Source organism: Molossus molossus, unplaced genomic scaffold (assembly GCF_014108415.1).
Source record: "Molossus molossus isolate mMolMol1 unplaced genomic scaffold, mMolMol1.p scaffold_m16_p_19, whole genome shotgun sequence".
In the NCBI taxonomy this organism is placed as follows: domain Eukaryota; kingdom Metazoa; phylum Chordata; class Mammalia; order Chiroptera; family Molossidae; genus Molossus; species Molossus molossus.
The window spans coordinates 27,482,299-27,501,589 of record NW_023425354.1 but is presented as its reverse complement, the minus strand read 5'-3'; the positions used below and the strand labels follow the sequence as shown (position 1 = coordinate 27,501,589).

At 41.9% G+C, this 19,291-nt stretch overlaps 1 protein-coding gene across 1 annotated transcript in view; it reads right to left on the bottom strand.

Annotated features, from left to right (window-relative positions):
- Positions 1–1,285: 1,285 nt before the first annotated feature.
- Positions 1,286–19,291, bottom strand: part of SKAP1 (src kinase associated phosphoprotein 1) — a 287,139-nt gene continuing 269,133 nt past the window's right edge. The window contains exons 12-13 of the mRNA XM_036267707.1: positions 3,917–4,025; positions 1,286–2,091 (exon numbers count right to left, since the gene is read on the bottom strand). Of these exons, the coding sequence (XP_036123600.1) occupies positions 3,924–4,025 (102 nt within the window). The 3' untranslated portion in view covers positions 1,286–2,091; positions 3,917–3,923. The remainder of the gene's footprint in view (positions 2,092–3,916; positions 4,026–19,291) is intronic.

The following is a 19,291-nucleotide window of genomic DNA, read 5'->3' as shown; positions in this document are numbered from 1 at the left end:
ATCTGCTCATATGCTGCCATCTAGTGGTTCCTTCTCCTTTAGCACCCTGTGTAAAATGGAGGCGACATTACGGACAGTTCACTATTGCCTTTTATCTCCCGTTTTTCTCCTAGACCTAGGTTCTCTGCCTTTCTTACTTTTTTTTTTTTTTTGGTACGTGCCCCTAGCGGGAACCGAACCTGGGACTCTCTGGTCCGCAGGCCGATGCTCCAACTTCTGAGCCAAACCGGCCAGGGCGGCTTACCTCTTTTTACAGCACATACACAAAAAGCTTGATTGTTTTTTACACCTGGGTCAGGAAATCAGGAAACGAAGAGCTGGCATAGGATCTTTTGAGAAACTTGGAATCCATTGTTTGCTCCTGGGTTTCTTTCTTTCGATGATATGAAATGAATGTCTTACTGCAGGGCTATGATATGGTTGTTATAGAGCTGAAGAAGGCTACTACCAATCCAGGACTTCTCTGAATAGGCAGTTTCAGAGAGAAAAATTATTTTTTTCCTTTTTATTTACTTTTCTTTTTTCAGTTACAGTTTACATTCAATATTATTCTGTATTAGTTTCAGATGTACAGCATAGTGGTTAAACAATCATATACTTTACAGAGTGGTCACCCTGCCCCCCGTATTTCAAGTACCCACCTGGCCCCATACATAGTTATTATGATATTATTGACTATATTACCTATGCTGTAATTTTCATGAGAGAAAATTTCTTTGGCTGCTCAGTTGCCCATTTTTCAAAATTTCTTGTGTAGAGAGTCAGGCAATAATAGTAACTAATCCTTATTGAGCAGTTACTCTGTGCCCATCATTGTTTTAAGTACATTAACACGTGTTTTTCCTTTAATCTTCCTAATGATTTGGTAAGATGGTGTATGCCTCTTCTAAAGTGATGAAGTTCAAGCATAAAAGGTCAGGTAACTTGCCCTGGCCGGTTTGGCTCAGCGGTTAGAGCATCGGTCTGCGGTCCCAAGAGACCCGGGTTCGGTTCCCGCTAAGGGCATGTACTTGGGTTGCAGTTTGTCCCCAGCTCTGCTTGGGTCGTGCGGGTGGCAGCCACTCGATGTGTCCCTTTCACATCGATGTTTCTCTCTCTCTCCCTCCCACTCTATCTGAATAAAAAATGGAAAAATGTCCTCGGATGAGGATTAAAAAAAAAAAGTTTTTTTAAAAAAAAGGTCAGGTAACTTACTCTAGGGAATGTATGTAGTAAATGGGGAACTGGGGTTTATTCCCAGGCTACCTGGCTCCAGAGTTTATGTTCTTAACCACTATGTTTAGCTGCCTCTTCAAGGTACAGATAACCTGAGTGCTAGTACAGGCAACAGGAGAAGGAACAGGACTGTGTATACACACGTCCTTCTCAAAGTGCTTGCTTGGCCCCTAGCTAGGACTTGCTGCCAGACAGGACCCACTTGAGTAGTTAATTGAGGCTGAAAAGGAACTCTCCAATGTGCTGACTCCAAGGACTTGCTTCTAGCCCTGTCTCATTTCAGAGAGATTCAGCACATAAGAAAAAATAACCAAGGAGGTAGTCAAAGGAAGTCTGAGAGGCCAAGGAGGCAGGCCTAGATTCCAGAGATGATCCTACCCCAAAAGACAATTGCAAGTCCTCTTCTCTATCTGGGCTTTTGTTTTCTCTCTGGCTATCCCTTCCTACTTTGTTTGGAGTTGACAAGAATGTCCAGAACCAACATTTTTATACCATTACAAAAAGAAACTCAACACTATCACACGTGGCTAGGAAACAAATCTGAAATTTATTTGTGCTTTTCAAATCAGTCAAAACAACCAACAGCTTCTTTCTCCAAAGGTTTCCTTCTCTCTTACCTTCTCTGTGACAAGACTGTGGAAAGGGCAGAAGTGACTATGTGGACATGTTTAGAGATGGAATGAACTATGACAATGCAGGTTTGGTAACAGGTTTGCTGAATATGCCTCTTCCCAGTTACTAAATGGTGTCAGAGACACAGGTCTCTTCAGTAAAGAGAAGAATCCATGGTGTTGGTAGGGCAGCAGGAGGTAGGAAGTGGGAGCTCTTGATGATCAGTTTCTTCATAAAGGCAGGATAGAGAGAAGGATATGTGTCCTAAAGGAAGAAAAATACATACATTTGCTTTTATGATTCAAAATGTAGAAGGTATAAAAGGGCACAGAGTAAAAAGTGTTCCACTGTCTCACAGTCGTGCAGCTTCTCTGTCTTTGGAGGCAACCAGTGTCAGCATTTTCTTTCTCCTTCCAGAAGCATCTCATACATATATTAACAATTGGAAACTCCCTTCTTACACAAATGGAGTAAGTTAGGCATACCCTTCGTTGTTGCCTTTTTTGTTGTTGTTGTTGTTACTTACCAACATCTCTCAGAATATATTCCATATCAGTGCAGAGAGCTGCTTTTTCTTTTTTACTGTTGCATAGTATTCGATTCTATGAATGTACTACAGTTATTTGGCTAGGTCTCTATTGAATATTTAGGTTATTTCCAGTGGTTTGGTATTACAAACAAATAGCCTTATATGTTTATCATTTTGCATGTGAGCAAGTATAGCTGTAGGATAAACTCCTAGGTGTGGAATTGTTGGGTTAAAGAGAATGAGGAGATAAACAACTTTGTCATTAAGTAAATGACAAAGTGAAGTAGGGTGAATCTGTTTAGATTTGACAGAAAAATTCCAACCCTTCTACATTCATGGCCAGGAAATGAAGCCCTCATTGGGAAGGTCATAAAGTCAAACCTTGTGCGACAGGCCTGAGCTGGTGCTTCATGGTTGTACAAGGGCATCAGAAAGTAGGATCTTATGTATTTTCCTAAATGAATCCATACCGCTGCTGCTACACTCTAGAATGGGCCCTGGTCTGGAAGATTCCAAGGACAGTTTGTATTGTATCACTGCCACATATGTCATCCTTCACCTGCAGCAATAAAGTCGGCTCCCATTTCAGGCCAGAAGATGGAGCTAGTGACATCATGCTAGCTTTGGGTGCCCTCCATCACCATCTTAATTCTAAACAAAATCCATCTGTGCCAAAACAATTGCAAAGTTATCTCACCCAAAGCAAGCATTCACTCAACTTTTAAAATATGAAATGGTCCTTGTTAATAAAATGCAAGCCATATTCTTTATTATCTAAAAGTTAATTTATGTGCCCTAGGAATCCTCACAGTAGGTTCCTAATCTTGGTCAATCATATTGTAATACATGGGCATTTTGGGGAAATTGGGTCCTGCCTGGATTTGGGAGTTGGAGATACAGAAACCCAGACCCATGCTGGTGGCAAAAATCCCTAGCTATCCCCAATATCCATTCTCCCCTTTTTATTTTATTAACAAGTCTCTCTTCCACTTTTAAGCTAGACACAGGTTCTACCTAAAGTAAAGCTTTCTTTGCAGCTTTGTCTTTTTGTTTGTATGTCCAAATTCTAGCCAAAGGAATGTAAGCAGAAGTAGTGTGTGCAACGTCTGTGAAACATCTTTAAAAGGAGAGGGCGTGCCCTTTTCCTTTTATTTTATCTTTTCTGCTGGGTAGGATACAGGCATGATAGCTGGAGCTGGAGCATCCATCTTGGACCATGAGGTAACCTTAGGAATGTTGGCCACACATTGGAGCAAAAGAGACGGTACCTGGGATCTAAACACCTTGTAATACTTACCTCTGGATTTTTACAGAAGAGAAAAATAAATGTTTATGTTAATTAAATCAGTTATTTTGAGTTTCTGTCATATGTAGTTGAACGTAATCACAATTGACACAGTCCCCTAATTTAGGAAAAACAATTCCAGAATCATCTTCTTTCAGTGGTGAATTATTAGCATCATTTTTGGAAATGAAGAAAAGCTATTTCACTGGCAACTATCATCCTTCACAGAGAAACAAAGACATGGCCAACACATTCATGGGCAATAGTTCTGATACCTGGGCTTCATCTTTCTTCTACTTCAAAGGCAGTTGTGAGATACTCCTTTGGAACAATCCCAATGAGGCTATTCAGTTCTCCTACCCACCAGCCATACATGTTATACTCCTGAAAAATGAAAAGAGGATGATTTCAGTTGGAATTTGGTCATGCTTCTGTTAACCTCTTATGGTGACTGTAAGGGAGATTCTGTTGGGTGGTTAATACCCTTGATGGGATTATTATATTTAAAAAAGTCATCTAGAGGAGGAAAGCAAACTTTACATTTTGCCATCTTCCTGTCTACATTGTAAACTTAGCACATTTGATGCCATTGCTAAACCTAAAGAGCATGTTTTTTGTTTGTTTGCTTTGTTGTTTTTCTTTTATATATCCTCACACGAGGATACTTTTTTTCCATTTATCTTCAGATAGAGTGGGCATGGCAGAGCGAGAGCGAGAGAGAGAGAGAGACATCAACGTGAGAGAGACACATTGATTGGTTGCCTCCTGCACAACCCCGACCAGAGCCAGGGACTGAACCGCAACCAAGGAATGTGCCCTTGACAGGAATCAAACCCGAGACTCTCTGGTCTGAGGGCTGACACTCCAACTGCTGAGCCAAACCGGCCAGGGCTTGTTTTTTACCAAACAAAGTTGAAAGGCGTAGTCAGAGAAAGTTGGGCACACCCTGAAATGACAGAACACTAAAAATATTCAGGAAGTCAGGTCATCGTTCAAATCTATATTTACCAATCACCTTCTATGTGCAAAGTGCTGTTTGTGTTCCCATGAGATGTATAATGACGAATCAGAACATTGCTTGCTCCCTAGGAGCTTATAGCAGAGAGTAATGGGCTTTGGAGTCAGACAGACTGGGACCTAATCCCCATTTGGTCATTTAGTAACCATGTGACCTTAGGTTCTTCTAGCTTTAATCTCCTCTTCTGTAAGAGTAAGGAGACTATCATCACCCCTTCCCTATGTTGTAGGGATATAAGAGATGCCACAGAAGTGAAAACAATTAAAAGATTCTGATACATAGTAGGTGCTCTAAACATTAGAAGTTGACATGTACATTAATAATGATGGCAGGACATAAAAGCCACAGAGGGGCAAACAAGCAAGGGAAAGAGGGTTTAAAAGAAGTGGTGGTCACAGGATTGAGAAGGGGGTTCCCTGAATACAGAAGAGCTTCTCAAAAGCACAGCAGATGTTGAACATTATGGGAGCATTCCTGAAAGCACAAGAACATATTTTCTTCTTTTTGAAGGTAGTAAAATTTAGGAATACACGGGTAATATCATGTATTCCACTTCAACTGGATTTGGGGTACCATGGGGCTGCATTTGCTCACCTAGCTGCTGAGTTCTAAGAAAAAAAGGAAAAGAAAGAAAGAAAACCAGGTTGGTAACAATAAAATTCTGGGTCAAGTGGTTATCTTTTTGTTTCTTTTGTTTTTTCCTGGCTTGTTCTTTTTGACAGTGTATCTCCCCTCCTCCAATTCTGCCTCTCCTCTCCCTCTCAGCAGATGACCTCTTTCCACCTTCAAAGAGAAAAGAGAAGGCATAATATTTGTCAACCATCAGCCACCAAAACAGAAATGTACCTTTATTGACAACCACCGTTCTTTCCCATTCCAGTGTAGGAGGTGTCCGCCCCTCCTGACAGGTAGTTGTAACCCTTCCGCTTTCTTTTCTTTTTTTTTTATCCTCACTAGAAGACATTTTTCCATTTTTTGTTCAGATAGAGAGGGGGAGGGGGGGAGAGAGAGAGAGAGAGAGCGAGCGAGCGAGCGAGATATCGACATGAAAGGGACACATCGAGTGACTGCCTTCCACACGACCCAACCAGGACCGGGGACAAACTGCAACTGAGGTACGTGCCCTTAGCGGGAACCGAACCCCAGTCTCTCTGGACCGCAGGCCAACGCTCTAACCGCTGAGCCAAACCGGCCAGGGCCGCTTTCTTTCTTAGAAATGAGATTCTATGGAGTCTTGACCTCTGACTAACGTAAATGACTTTTTCCATCAGCCTTGAAATGTGTTCAAGTTTCTTTCATTTTTGGAAACTATTCAATAGTCCCCTCCACATGTCTGCTTTCCATTTCATCTGGCCTGTGCCGACTGCCAATTCACAAACTTATCGAGTTTCCTTCATTTACTGCCCTAATTTCTTGTTTTTTATTCACTCTTCATGCCAGTTTAATCAGGCTTCGGCTTCCATCATTCCACTTATGCTTTCTCTCCGTGGTCTCCTATAACCTCCTCATTGCTCAGATTCTATGGGAACTTCTCAGTCCTTAACTTACTTGATCTCTCAGGCATTTTCTTCTCTTAGTGTCCATGATAATTATACTCTCCTAGTTTCCCTTCTACTTTCTAGCTATTTCTACTTATTCTCCTCTGTGAGCTTATCCTCCTCTATCCCTCCTTTTAATGTGGCTGTTTTCTAGGGTTCTGTCCTTGCCTTCCGACTCGATGCATTTTTCTTAAGCAATCTTTTACACCTCTGTGGTTTAGCCACCATGTCTGTATAAATGACTCACAACCATAGCTCCAGCCCAGATCTAAGTGATGGATTCCCAATACCCAAGAGTATGTCTGTCAAGCTGCTCAAACTCAGAATATCCTAAATTTAACCTGCCACTCTGCTTCTATTTCCATTCCCACTCCCAAGCTTTCTTTACCTCCTGTGTTCTCTATCTCAGTAAATGGCACCACTATGAACTGTTACTCAAGCCAGAAACCTGAGAGTTGTTCCCAATTTTCCAAGCAGTCCTTGAGTTCTGTCAATTCTCTTTCCAAAATATTACTTGAATCCACCCACTTCTCTCCATTCCCATTGACAATACTCTAGAGTCATGTCACTATCATCTCTCACGAGGACTACAGAAACAACCTTCAAACTGGTTTCTGTATCTTCATTCTTATTCTCCTCCAATCCAGTCTTCATTCTGCAGCCAGTATCTTTCTAAAATGTACGTAGAAAATATCACTGCTCTGTTCAAAACCTTTAAGTGGGTTCCCATTGCCAATTGTCAACTTCTTAGCAAGGTGGACAAGGCCCTGTGTGACCTGGTCCCGCTCACTGCCCAGAACTTTCACTCACCCCCTAGATCTAGTGGACCCTTAGTAAAACAGAATTTGTCTCAGCTGCTCCCATGGGCTACAGGCTCTTTCATCTTGGAGCCTCTCCTCTTCCTGTTAGCCTCTACTTCCCTCCTCCCTTAGGGTTCACTCCTAAGCAGCCTTTAGATCTCAATTCCTGAGTCTTTCTAGATTCTGTAGAAGCCTCTCCTTGCCACTCTCCGTCTGCGTGGGGGCCCCTAGCTAGGTAGTCCACAGTGCTACGCCCTATGCTTCCCCAGAAATGAGTTCATTACGCTGTCTTGTATCAGTCTGCTTTTGTCTCAGTGCCAATCTCTAGGTGGAAAGTTTTGTGAGAGCTGGGACCTTGTTGGTTTTGTTTGCTGTTGTATTCCCAGCACTCAGCATGGTACCCGGCACAGAATGGGGCCAGAAAAATACTTGTTAAATGAGGTTATGAAGAAATGAAGGGAGCAGTGGGGATTTGTATTCTCAGTTGAGCAGATTTAGTTACGACTAACTACAAAATATTCCCCTGGTGATTGAACTGGTTGTGGCAGGAAGAGAGCAACTACCTTTAGAGACAGTTTCCCCGCATGGCTCCCTAAATACCATGAAGAGAGCCTCAAAAAGCATAAGAAGTGAGACTACAGAGTTGATCCTAAAAGGAACAGAGAATTATCTTTTTTTTTTTTTATCCTCACCCGAGGACATTTTTCTATTTTTTGTTCCGATAGAGCGGGAGGGAGAGAGAGGAAGAGAGAGAGAGAGAGAGAGAGAGAGAGAGAGACATCGATGTGAAGGGACACATTGAATGGCTGCCACCCGCACGACCAACCAGGGCCGGGGACAAACTGCAACCGAGGTACGTGCCCTTAGCGGGAACCGAACCCGGGTCTCTCTGTACCGCAGGTCGACGCTCCAACCGCTGAGCCAAACCGGCCAGGGCAGAGAATTATCTTTAAAAATCAGTCTGAAATAAATGTGTCCACTGCCTCTCCCCCACTATCGCAAACCAGACCTCATTCCCTCCCTCCCCTAGGCCAACTCCCCTACAGTCTACATTGCTTTATGGGAAATTACCCAGAATTCCTTGGCCTATGCTGTTAGAACGTTTTAAAGCTCCTATTGGTACAAGTTATGTTCCTGTCCATCTCCCGACACTGAAGTTAGGGCAGTTTCTGCCATAAGTTTTCTTGCAGCATTGCCTTGCGTTAGTTAGCATGTCGCTGCAATGGCCATGTCTACAGAGCCTTGCTGTGAAGGGGAAACATCTTCTGTCTCCCTCTCTCATTGTAACTCATAAAAACTCTAGCCCTTCTGTTATCTCACAGGCAGGGGGAGGGGGCATGATGTTGTCTAACAGTCTTTTTGATCACAGTCAGCCTGCTTAAACATGTGTGAAGAGTGGTCTTCTACCTACCAGATATTGTCATCTTTGACACCTAAGGGGCTCGGAGGGAACATTTTCTCCCTAGTGACCATTCAAGACTCCTGACCCTGACACACTTGGCAGCATCCCCCTTTAGCCGTAATGCCAGGGGAGTAGGAACAGAGCCTTGGTAAGGCGCTCTCTGCCAAACTTGAAGAGGGTGCAAACAGGAAGCAGATGAGGCACGGCAGGACACCTGCAAAGGCCAGGCTCCCATTCAATGTGTTCTTGCTCCAGGGGAACACTGACCCTGCCGACCACAGATGTGGCAGCCTCACCACAGTGGTGAGAACCAAAATGAGTGAAATCAACTCTCTGCCCTTCAAAACAAGAGAGCAGGCAGAAGTGTAAGGAGAATGGCACAGTCTCAGAGACCATATGTGTCCTGCTGTGGGAGCCTAGGAGCTTAATCAAAGCACCTACAAGTCTTGAGATCTGACTGTCTTTTCCAGATTTCATCCCTTGGCTGGATACACGAAAAGGGCTGCAGGGCTGAGGTGTTTAAAGCATGAATGGAAAATTTCTAGCCTTCTCTTTCACTGCCACCCCCCACCCATGCATTGCTCCAGCCCAGTCTGAACACCACGAGGTATTTTAAAATAATTTCTACTTTGATGAATTGCTGGGGAGTCCACAATTGCTCATAATCAAAGGGAGAAAAATGCAAATGAGATCCGGCCGAGAACTATCACCACCAAACGTTTATTTCACTGCACAGTGCCAAAAAGAATTAAAACAACATTAAACTCACAGCAATCATGTTTAAGCCCTCGTTTCCAAGTGCCAAATTGCACCACTCTGGATCATACAGATGTTCGTTAATTATGCTAATTTTTATTAAACTATTAAAATGGAGAGAGTACTGGCTCAGCCAGGCAGACCCCAGCTCTGAATGAACTCTGCTCTTGTCTAGAGGTGCTAATTTACTGCATTTTTATTAAGTTGCTGATTCTTGGATTTGTTGTGGGATGGCAGAGAAAACTGAATTTCTGGGATCAACATTTTCAAAAGAGTTTGACTTCTTTTTGCCCAGATGTTTGGAAAGACCGGAAAAATGCCTAGACATTCCCACGAGACCTCAAATCCTCAATGTGGGGATACATACCTACAAGTGAAAAGGTTAGGGAATTGGAATTATGAAGGTTCCCCACATTGTAATTCTATAGACACAGTGTATGGCAGAGCTAAGATGTTAATTATACAAAATTGTTCATTGAAGATGCTTTAGATAAGAATATAAAAAGCGATTTAACATCAGTGCTTGCTTCTTGCCACAAAAAAAAGTCCTTTATGAAGACTTTCACTTGAAAGTAATACAATGTGTGGTTTGATCTCATCATAAATATCTCTAGGCTCGATTAAACATCTGTTTCCCTCAGCATTAACCCTGCCCCACCTCACTAAACCTCCCCAAATGAAGGAGTCTTAAAAATGAGGGTTGGACCCTGGCCTGTTTGGCTCAGAGGTTGGAGCATCAGCCCGTGGACCAAAGAGTTGAGGGTTCAATTCCGGTTAAGGGCATATACCTCAGTTGTGGTTCGGTCCTCGGCCCTGGTTGGGGTCATGTGGGAGATGGCCAATGGATGTGTCTCTCTCACACTGATATTTCTCTCTCTCTCTCTCTCTCTCTCTCTCTCTCTCTCTTTCCCCCTCCCTCCCTCCCTCCCTCATATTTTATCTGAAGATAAATAAAAAAATATCCTCAGGTGAGGTTTTTTTTAAAAAAAAAAAGAGGGTTGGCTACTTGGAGTCCATTATCTGGTTGGAGAAGCTATTGGCCTGGATGAGCAGAGCATTGAGTGAACCTAAAATAGACACAGCACTCATCAAGAGTAACAATCAAAAGTGTTTATGGGGGATTTGCACACTGCCATAAGGATTTATACTGCTAATCTCTACCAACAAGGAAAAAAAAAACAACCCTACCAAACCTGCCATAAAAAGAACAGAAAATTCTATAAACAAAAAGCAGTATGGCCACCAACCACAGGCACGTCACACAGCTTGATTCTGCCTCCAGTGGTGTCCTATTGCTGTTTATGGTTTCAAGACTATCATGGACCTCCTCAGTGCTCCTCCTGTCACAGGGCCCTGAGTCCCTGTGTGGGGTTGCAAATACCCTGTCAGTAGGTGTCAGGGGATATCAGGGGGAAAACCAGCAGGCGCCTATCATAAGCCTTAAAAGAGATTAAATACCCCTACTCCATGATTGCTACATTTTAATTTCTCTCCTCCCTGCTGGTTCCTATTTGTATAAGCTCTTCCATGGCTCCCCTGGAGTAGCACAGACATGACCTGGAATGACCATCCTGTCTTGGGATGAGAATTCAATTTCTAGGCTCAGTGACTTCTAGGCTGTTCCAACAATAGGAAATCACCATCCTCTAGGATACACATTCTTAAACTGGAGTCTGTGAACTCCTCTGGCTGGCCAGTCTGTGGATGGACGTGAAGGAATCTTTGAACTCCTTGAAATTGTGTGAAGTTCTGTGTGCATGTGTACATTTATCTTGTCCCAGGGTACGGCCCAGATCTTTCATCAGATTCTCAGAGGTTTTATAAACCCTCTACAGTTTACAACCGGTGCTCTGGGAGGAAAACGCAATGATCTTTATGGCCTCGATCTGCACTTTGGCCCAGAGTGGCCATCTTCACCTCCCTTTCCCTTAAAAAAAAAATACAATGAAAGGAAATCAAGAATCCTCATTCCTGCCATGCTGGGTTTCACAGGCTTCAGCTCTCCAGCAGCAGAGTTTGTTTCTTCTTCGAATACTGACCAAGCTTGCTTATCCCTTCTAAGGCACCATCCCTTTCACTGTGAGTTCAAAGTTGTGGTGTCTTCCCATAGCTTCCATTCAAATTCACATGATGGCTTTTGGAACAAGCTGCTTGACACTGTCAGTTCCCCTGAGAATGTTCCTAATAACAAGTATTCTCTTTTCACATAGAATTGGGCTTCGATAAGCCTCTGTGGAACAAGATTCCCAGAAAAATGTCTCTTACTTTTGTTCTTTTAACCATCAAAGTTCACTGTATCTGTGCTTGTAGACAACAGAATTTTTCAAGAGAACAATTAATCAGCCCCTAACATGAAAGATCAATAAATGCTTGATATGCATATAGGAAAGACCAATCAATCACAGAATTATTTGTTTATGATTGCTTGTTTCTCTTATTAGGGCTTGTGCCTCATACATTATCATTAGTAAAGATGGGAAATTTGAATTTCCTAGGTGGAGTAGATTGTAATTTTCCAGGGTCAGCCAAAAACTTTGTATTTTTACTCTGGATTGGCCCATAGTTTTTCTACATTTAAAATCCAGCTTTGGAAATTTTATGATATCTCAGGATATCATAAATTATTAAATAAATTGAGGGTTCTAACTCAGCACCCTTCCAACTGCTGAGAAAAATAGGACTAAGGACAGGAATTGTTCACCAAAGACAAATAGGTGCCTGTTTTTCAGCACAAGTGGTTTTATGAAGAGATTTTGCAGAAGAAGAAAGAAAGTGGTCAGTTGGGTGAAAGGATTGGAACTCAGCCCTTGGCTGAAGCCTCGGGCAGCTGGGCGGCCTCTTCAGGCTGTTTCACAAAGTGTTTTAAGTTGCCGGCAATCATTTTCTCTTTCTTTCCATTATTCAGAGTTTTGATCTATGGATCATAAAAATGAATCATGAAAAGTGCCTCAGTTGTCCCAGTTTATAGTTACATTTCAGAGAATTTGCTAATCTGGAGGTTGATGGGCCTGGATTCTGGGTAGTGGGGGAAGGGTATGTCAGTGTAAGAAAGGGAATAGGGAAAGACTGGGTGGTCAATGAAAGCAGATTGGGGGCGGGGGGCGTAGGCACATGGCCACAATTCTACAAAGCTCTCTCCTCAGCTAAGAGTTGAGTATTCTGAGGACAAGACGAAGGTGTCAGCTAGGTGGGAGGTCTGAGAGCACTCCAGCACAAGGGAACACTCAGCCCCAAGTTGGAAGCTTATGTCTTGTACTGAGTGTGAGTGGATAATGATCAAGTCAAGGTCAGGGAGGTGTGCAGGAACTGTGCACAAACCGGACATTGTTGGTGATGGAAGTGTGTGCAAAACACAGAGTATGCATGACAGAAAACCCACAAGCTGTGAAGGGAAGAAGGAAGGTGGAACAGGGCTGTAAGGAAAGAGAAACAAGAAGGAAACTCACAACTTGAACTTTGCCTAAAGAACAGAGAAAGGATAAAGGGTAGGTAAACACTTTGCAGTTGGGAGAAAACAAGGTGCCAAGTGCAGAATTCAGGAACAATAGAGACAGCACCATTTTGGAGCTGATAGAATTGTGATACCATGTGAGACCGGCGTATTAATATGTATTCCATAAACTGTGCAGCTCGCAGCTCTGCACCGCTCTGTTTTGCTCTGACCGCAGTACCAGCCTCAGGCACCACAACACAATTTGGAAACAATGTGACGGAAATGTTTAATCTGCTCGGCCCATCTGTGCTGCGTATTTCTCCAGATCTCCCTGAGAGAGGCGCCTTGAATCTCCACATTGCCTTTAATATTCTCCTAAATCACCTCCCCACTGCACTTCAAGGGCCATTGCTACAATATCACAGGTTCATCTAAAGTGCAATGGGGAGGGGGTGGGGAGGAGGCGCAGGCCAGGATATTTTTTATTTTAAAATAATTTCCAGAGATGGTCTTTTCTGCTTCCTTTAAAAAAATAAGAAAAGTTATTCTACTATTGCCGTAAGGTTATTGAGGTTGTTTGGTGCAAAACAGGGTAGGATAGAGTGGAATCATTCTCCAAAGAATTATTTTTATTAATCTCGATTCCCTCAATTGGACATGGGAGGGGGTGAGCAGATGCTCGGTTTCTCTTATCTCCTTTTCTTGCACCTTGCTAGGGTGATGGGTTCATTTGGGGCTGATGCCTCTCAGCTTTATACTGTCTGCACTGGGTATGGGCTTGACCCTGCCCTGCTCTAAAAGCTATCTTGTTCAGGACAGGTACACATTTAGTCTCTGGCCAACATGCCCTCACCAGAAAGGGACACTGTCTATATTATTTATTTTAGCTTAAAATCTTAGATTTTTCTCTCCTTAAGTACAGATGTTGAGTGTCAGATTTCTGCTGCCTTTCCCCCACTTGATTTTGCCAGATTCCGTGATTTGGGGTTAGACTACAGGAAGCTGGGTGAAGGGATGACAAGTCACCATGTTCCAGACCTTAGACAAATGGAAGAGAGTTGCATATCAAGAAAATTAGGATTCCTTTTGCTTTGTGAATTAAAGAAATGAATAATTTAATCCTCAAGATTGTTCCGGCGAGGGAAAGGCAACGTCCCAGTTGCGGAGCCCTACAGCCTGTCGGTGTGTTACATCATCTGCACACATAGGCGTTTCCATGACAACCACTTATAGCTTCATTTCCTGGATCCCTCTAGGGGGTGTCACAGCCAGATCCACCTGCTTTTCACCCTACCCTCGGTGGGGTCATGGTAAGGTCGCCAGAATAAATGAACGTGGGTACTAATGATCTGTTTACTGCTGTTTATGCTCTGTGTGTGTCAGGGGCACGCACATTTAGAGAGCTCATTATGGTTGCAATTAGAATGCACCATCGCTAGATATTTAACTCCTTTTTCTTTTAAATTAGCATTTTAATAACATTCTTTGAGCAGAGAAACAAAATGACCATTTTTCACGGACAAACTTCTAGCTGTAGGTGCAACTTTAATGGCAAAGTTGTGAAGGGGAAAGAAGGGAGGAAAAAAGGCCATTTTTACTACTTTCACCCTCCTCCTTACCAAAAGGATATTTTTATTTGCTTTCTAACACACTCAATTTCCTAAATTTGTTTTGAATCCAATTATTTTGGGTGGTTTAAAGTACCTTACTCTTGTTGGACGGAAATTAGCAGCGATTGAAATTAACTTTCTATGTGACCTGTGAAAGGGGCTAAAATAATTACAAGTGTGTATAAGAAACCCTTTCTCCAAAAGACCCTAGCTGTAGGATTGGGCTGTGATCCAATGATACCATTATTGGAATATCTTTATACAGTAATTGCAGGGGCTATTTTCTTTAAAAAGGTGATTGCAATTATTGTCTCTGTTTTATAATTCTTAGGATTATCTTATAGAGGATCAATGATGACAAAAACATCATTATAGACAGGATAAATATTAAGCAGAAAGAATGAAAATAACACCACATCATTTGCCATTTAAAAATGCCACGATCTTGGAGTATCAGAAAGCAAGAGAGAAAGAACAGGAAAGATACAGTGTAGAGACACACTCTGTCAGAATGTTCCATGTTGGCTTTTTAGGAATCAGCCAACACCTTTGCTAGATGTTTATAGATGCTCTGTTTGTGGAAAGCACAGTGAAAAATAACAATTTGAATGTTTCGATTATCTTTCGCAGTCCATTCCATTTTCATTATTTATTTCCTATAAATCGGGACCTTGCTGAACATAATTCTGCAGACAAGGAGGTGGATGGGACAGCCAATGTGAACGAGGAGATAGATGGTGGGTGCGTGTAAGATAGATGCTATGCGTTTATGAAAAGGAGCAGTATGTCTGCATGTGAACATCCACATTGTAGAGCAAGCAAGCGTGTAAACTGTAGCTGGTATTTATACGTGGGAAAAAAAAGTGTAAGGAAGATTGTATGGGAATAAGCCCACTGAGCCTGAAAAGGGTTTGCTTTTTACCTATTCTCTTGGAATCCATGTCCAAGTTCCGCTAAGATGTCCCGTGCTTGCTGTGGCTCCTGTGATACCTCACAAGCCTTTCCATGACAACAGAGGGGGGATTTCACAGCCAGAAGACTCAGGAGGTCAATAGTTGAAAAGCGAGAGTTAGAAAGAGATATTTATTGACATCAAAACAATCCCACGTAAAAAGCCCCCAATAGAAGGAGGAAAACATTTAAAGACGCAGCAGAAAAAAAAAAAAAGCCTTTCTAAAAATGCAGGTTTAAAATGTTTATGCTTTTGAATCAGCCTATTTGTACCTTAGAATCTGCCATTTCATAAATAAAATACGGGTGGCATAGACTATAATTTGGTGATAGCTACCCCAGGACATATCTAGATGCACTTCTGTTATTTTAATTAAATACTGCATTATGGTTTGTGACAACTACATAGCTACAGCGTAAATGAATTCGGAATTAAAGTGTTACTTAGGCATCCAGTAATTTTTGTTTCGTTCCTCAGTTTTACAAAGCAAATAGCTATAAAATCAAGATGTTTGTTCATTTACAGATGGAGCAGGATTGTTGTTGCTGTTTTTTTCTCCTTATTCCTCATGCACAAAAAGAAGACAGAGCTGAGTCTGGCTCCCAACTCTCTTTGCTTATGAGCTACATCACAAAGAAAAACACATCCTCTTGACTATAATGTGAAATGCTGAATATTAATTGCTGGTATTATGCTTATCTTTCTGGCCGGGTCTGTCTTTTCATAATTATTCTGATGGGCTGTAGTCTTGCACTGCCAGGATATTTTTCTCCTTTGTTTAACAGTTAGAAGCCTATTGTATTTTATTTTTAAAAAAATCTTTTAAAAAAGTTCACAAGGCTCCTTGGAAGTTTTTAGTATCTGGAACCCTTCCCAAATACAGACTATTAGTGGGAATAGAAAAGCTGCTGAAACTTTTTGCTAAAAAGATGATGCACATTTCTGCATATAAAAGAAAATATATTTTCATGCTAGCAATATTAATGTTTCCTTAATGAAGCTAGAGAGGGCATTACAATTTGATATAATCAGTTGGTTAGTTTAAATGTCACTTTACTAGCAAATCATAAGAAAGGTTCAGAATATTCTCATCTAACAGGCGCAGCTTTTCACTCAAAATTAATATGGTAGAGTAAAAACATTTTTTGTTCAAATCTGAGCATTTAATTGTATCTTGAATGTGTCATATGTCAAGATGAAAGTTTTTAAAGAGCAAGTTTTCTAAGACCATTGTCTTATTTCTAGATTGATAATCAATATAATCTTTTTATTAGCCTTAAATATCATACATCTAGCAAAGTCTGCTAATTCCAGCGTTTCTGTGTTCTCACCAATTACCCCAAACCCCTCATTACTAATCTCATAACCTCATTAGTGAGGTTATAATTTGCTTCAATATTTTGCTAGTTTGGTTGGAGAGCTGCATGCATGCACTACCAAGAAACACTGGCAGACAGAGGTTTGGGGAGGCTGAGTTCCTTCTGAGAAAATAATTACACAGAAACAAAGCTTTTGTGACTCCTTTTAAATAGAGCATCTCATCGAAATGTCATGCAGCCTCTTTGGCAGATTAGTGAGGAGTTTATTACTAAATCTCTGTCTAATAAACGTGCAGTTGACTCTGGAGGAGCTGCTTGTTATAATACTGGCAGTGGGAAATGGAGGGAATGTCACAGTTAAAGACACAAATTTTCCCCATAATATATTCGAATGGAAACCTCTGAATCCAATACTACATGGGCATATCTAATAAATTCACAATATTTCAGTCTCAACAGCCTTCACCGGTTAGTTTTAAAGATTTATGTGGTAAAAAATTACTCAGTGATGAATATGGTTTATTCTGTGCAGTATTGGAGGTATAAGGAATTAAACTACCGTCTTTAACAGTGAATTTATTATTACCTCTGTCAAAAGACGAAGACTTTAACAGCACTTGTTATAAATTCACTGCAAAATAAATGGCTGGAATTTTTTACACTGGAGTTTGTAAAGCATCGGGCCATTCTGAGCATTAACCTAAACCTGCTATGGCTTATATGGTTCTAGGTAAACATTTCTGTCTGGGCCTCATAGTTAATTATCTGATTTGGTACTTTCCACCTGACTGAAAGGTGTGTGTGTGTGTGTAGAAAGTGAAAGGTCCCATCCAGGATGACAGTTTAGGGGTAAGGAGATTAAAGTGGAAAATGCCAATTTTATTTTCTTTTTTAAATAATGGGTTTTATAATAAATAACCAGGGTATGGAGGATATAGTTAATATGTAGTTTGGCCTCTTGTTAGCAAGTTTATATGTATTCACTTGTATACACACACACACACACACACACACACACACACACACCCTCTCCCTTTTGTCCTCTCTTGGAATGGGTGTCCCCTCATTTATAAAAATTACCTGGAAGGAATGAGGCTGCCAGGGTTTGTTCTAGACGATTGGTTCCTGTCTGGGGGAAAGGAATGGCCTCTACTGAATTTGACCGGTGTATGACCGTTGCCTTCCAGCTGACCCCAAATCCCATTCCCATCCTCCTAACTCTATAGTCTCCCATAGGGATTATTAATGAGAGAAAACACCATCATCATCATCATCTTCGTCATCACAGCACAGTGTTGACCTGCTTGTTAACATGAAATGGGGTGGTGGGGACAGCTTCTGCTTCTCTTTCATATCATCATAAATAAGAAAAGATATTTTCCTCTTACCCGCCCCCTTTGGTTAGGTCAGAGGTGAATAATAGCTCTTTGACAGGCATTGATCAGTTTCATCACACTGTTTGGGCAACCAGTGCCCCAGGCCTATATTCTCCCCACTTACTACCCCCCAATTACCTCTCAAATAACCCCACCCATCCCCCACTCAGCCAAGCAGAGGGTAATGGTGCCTGAGGAAGTCCTAAATGGACACTAGATGTCACCAAACACCTCCTTTCCCTCAGAGCCCTGGAATTAAAAACAACAACAAAAATCCTTCATTTAAAGCAATTGAAGGAATTAACTTATCTGTTTTTATGAGGGTTCTTGTCACATTAAACTAAGCACACTTAAAAGAGGAAGTATTACTGCATTCATTCAGATAATTTTTACAATATGCAAATCTCTTTTGGAGGGGATGGGGGTCAAGGGAGGGGAAGGTCTACATTCTTTAAGTAGTCCTTTGAGGGCATCGGTGGAGAGCACTGGGCTTTCAAAATCCCATTATAGCAAACACAGAGTTTTGTTAACATAGACCAGGTGTGCTGGGAACAAGCCTGCTGCATTCAGACAACTAGGAGCTGGGTTTGGAGCTAGGATCCAGCCTGAGTTTAAGTAGCTCCAACCCAGTGCTGGAAGCTAAATGTCACTCAGGGTGACAAAATCAGTCCGTCCTCATCCACACAAAGCCTATGGCCATCTCACAGCATCATGTGTTAGATGTTAAACTTGGCTCCCTATTTCCATATCACCTGCATCAGCAGAGAAGACAACCAAAGCCTGGTATGTTTGGGTCACAAGAATATCTGCCCACTCCAGCTAAGCTGCCATGTAAGTATAAACCTTATGTGGTGCCCAACTTGTTGCTCTATGGCTGATTTCCATGGGAATAAGTAGCTGGACAAACCTTGGAGGAGCCTAAGGCCAACTCACGAGGCACACAACACAAGCTCAAGAGATGTAGCCTACCAACTTGTTTTACCATAAATGCAAGACATCATTCTGGGACCTCCTGTCCTTCTAGTCAATTGAGAAAGAGTTTCTCTCTCGTTCTCTCTTTAATTCACTTTTATCTGCTGGACAGCTCATAAAGGACTTCTGGAAAAGGAGGCTTAATTTTTAAATGGGCATTTAAGTTATCTTGCATAGTAGAACAAGCACTTTTATTACTTAGAAAAAAGGTTCCCTAGTGAAAGACCCTGGAGCCAGGAAGACAGAGTCACTTCTCTGAAAGCTGGGACCTGTGACTTGTTTTATCCAAATAGAGGCTTGTTACCTCCCTATCCCCCACTTATAATAAATACCCATAGCAGTGCTGGTCCACAGAAGGGCCTTACCATCCTTGCATACAAGAAACTAAGCCAGGGCACAGCGTTACTGCACGGAGGGTGATTCAGCACCTGCCCTGTCATGCCTGATGCCCAGGCTGAATGGATTTTTGGAGTA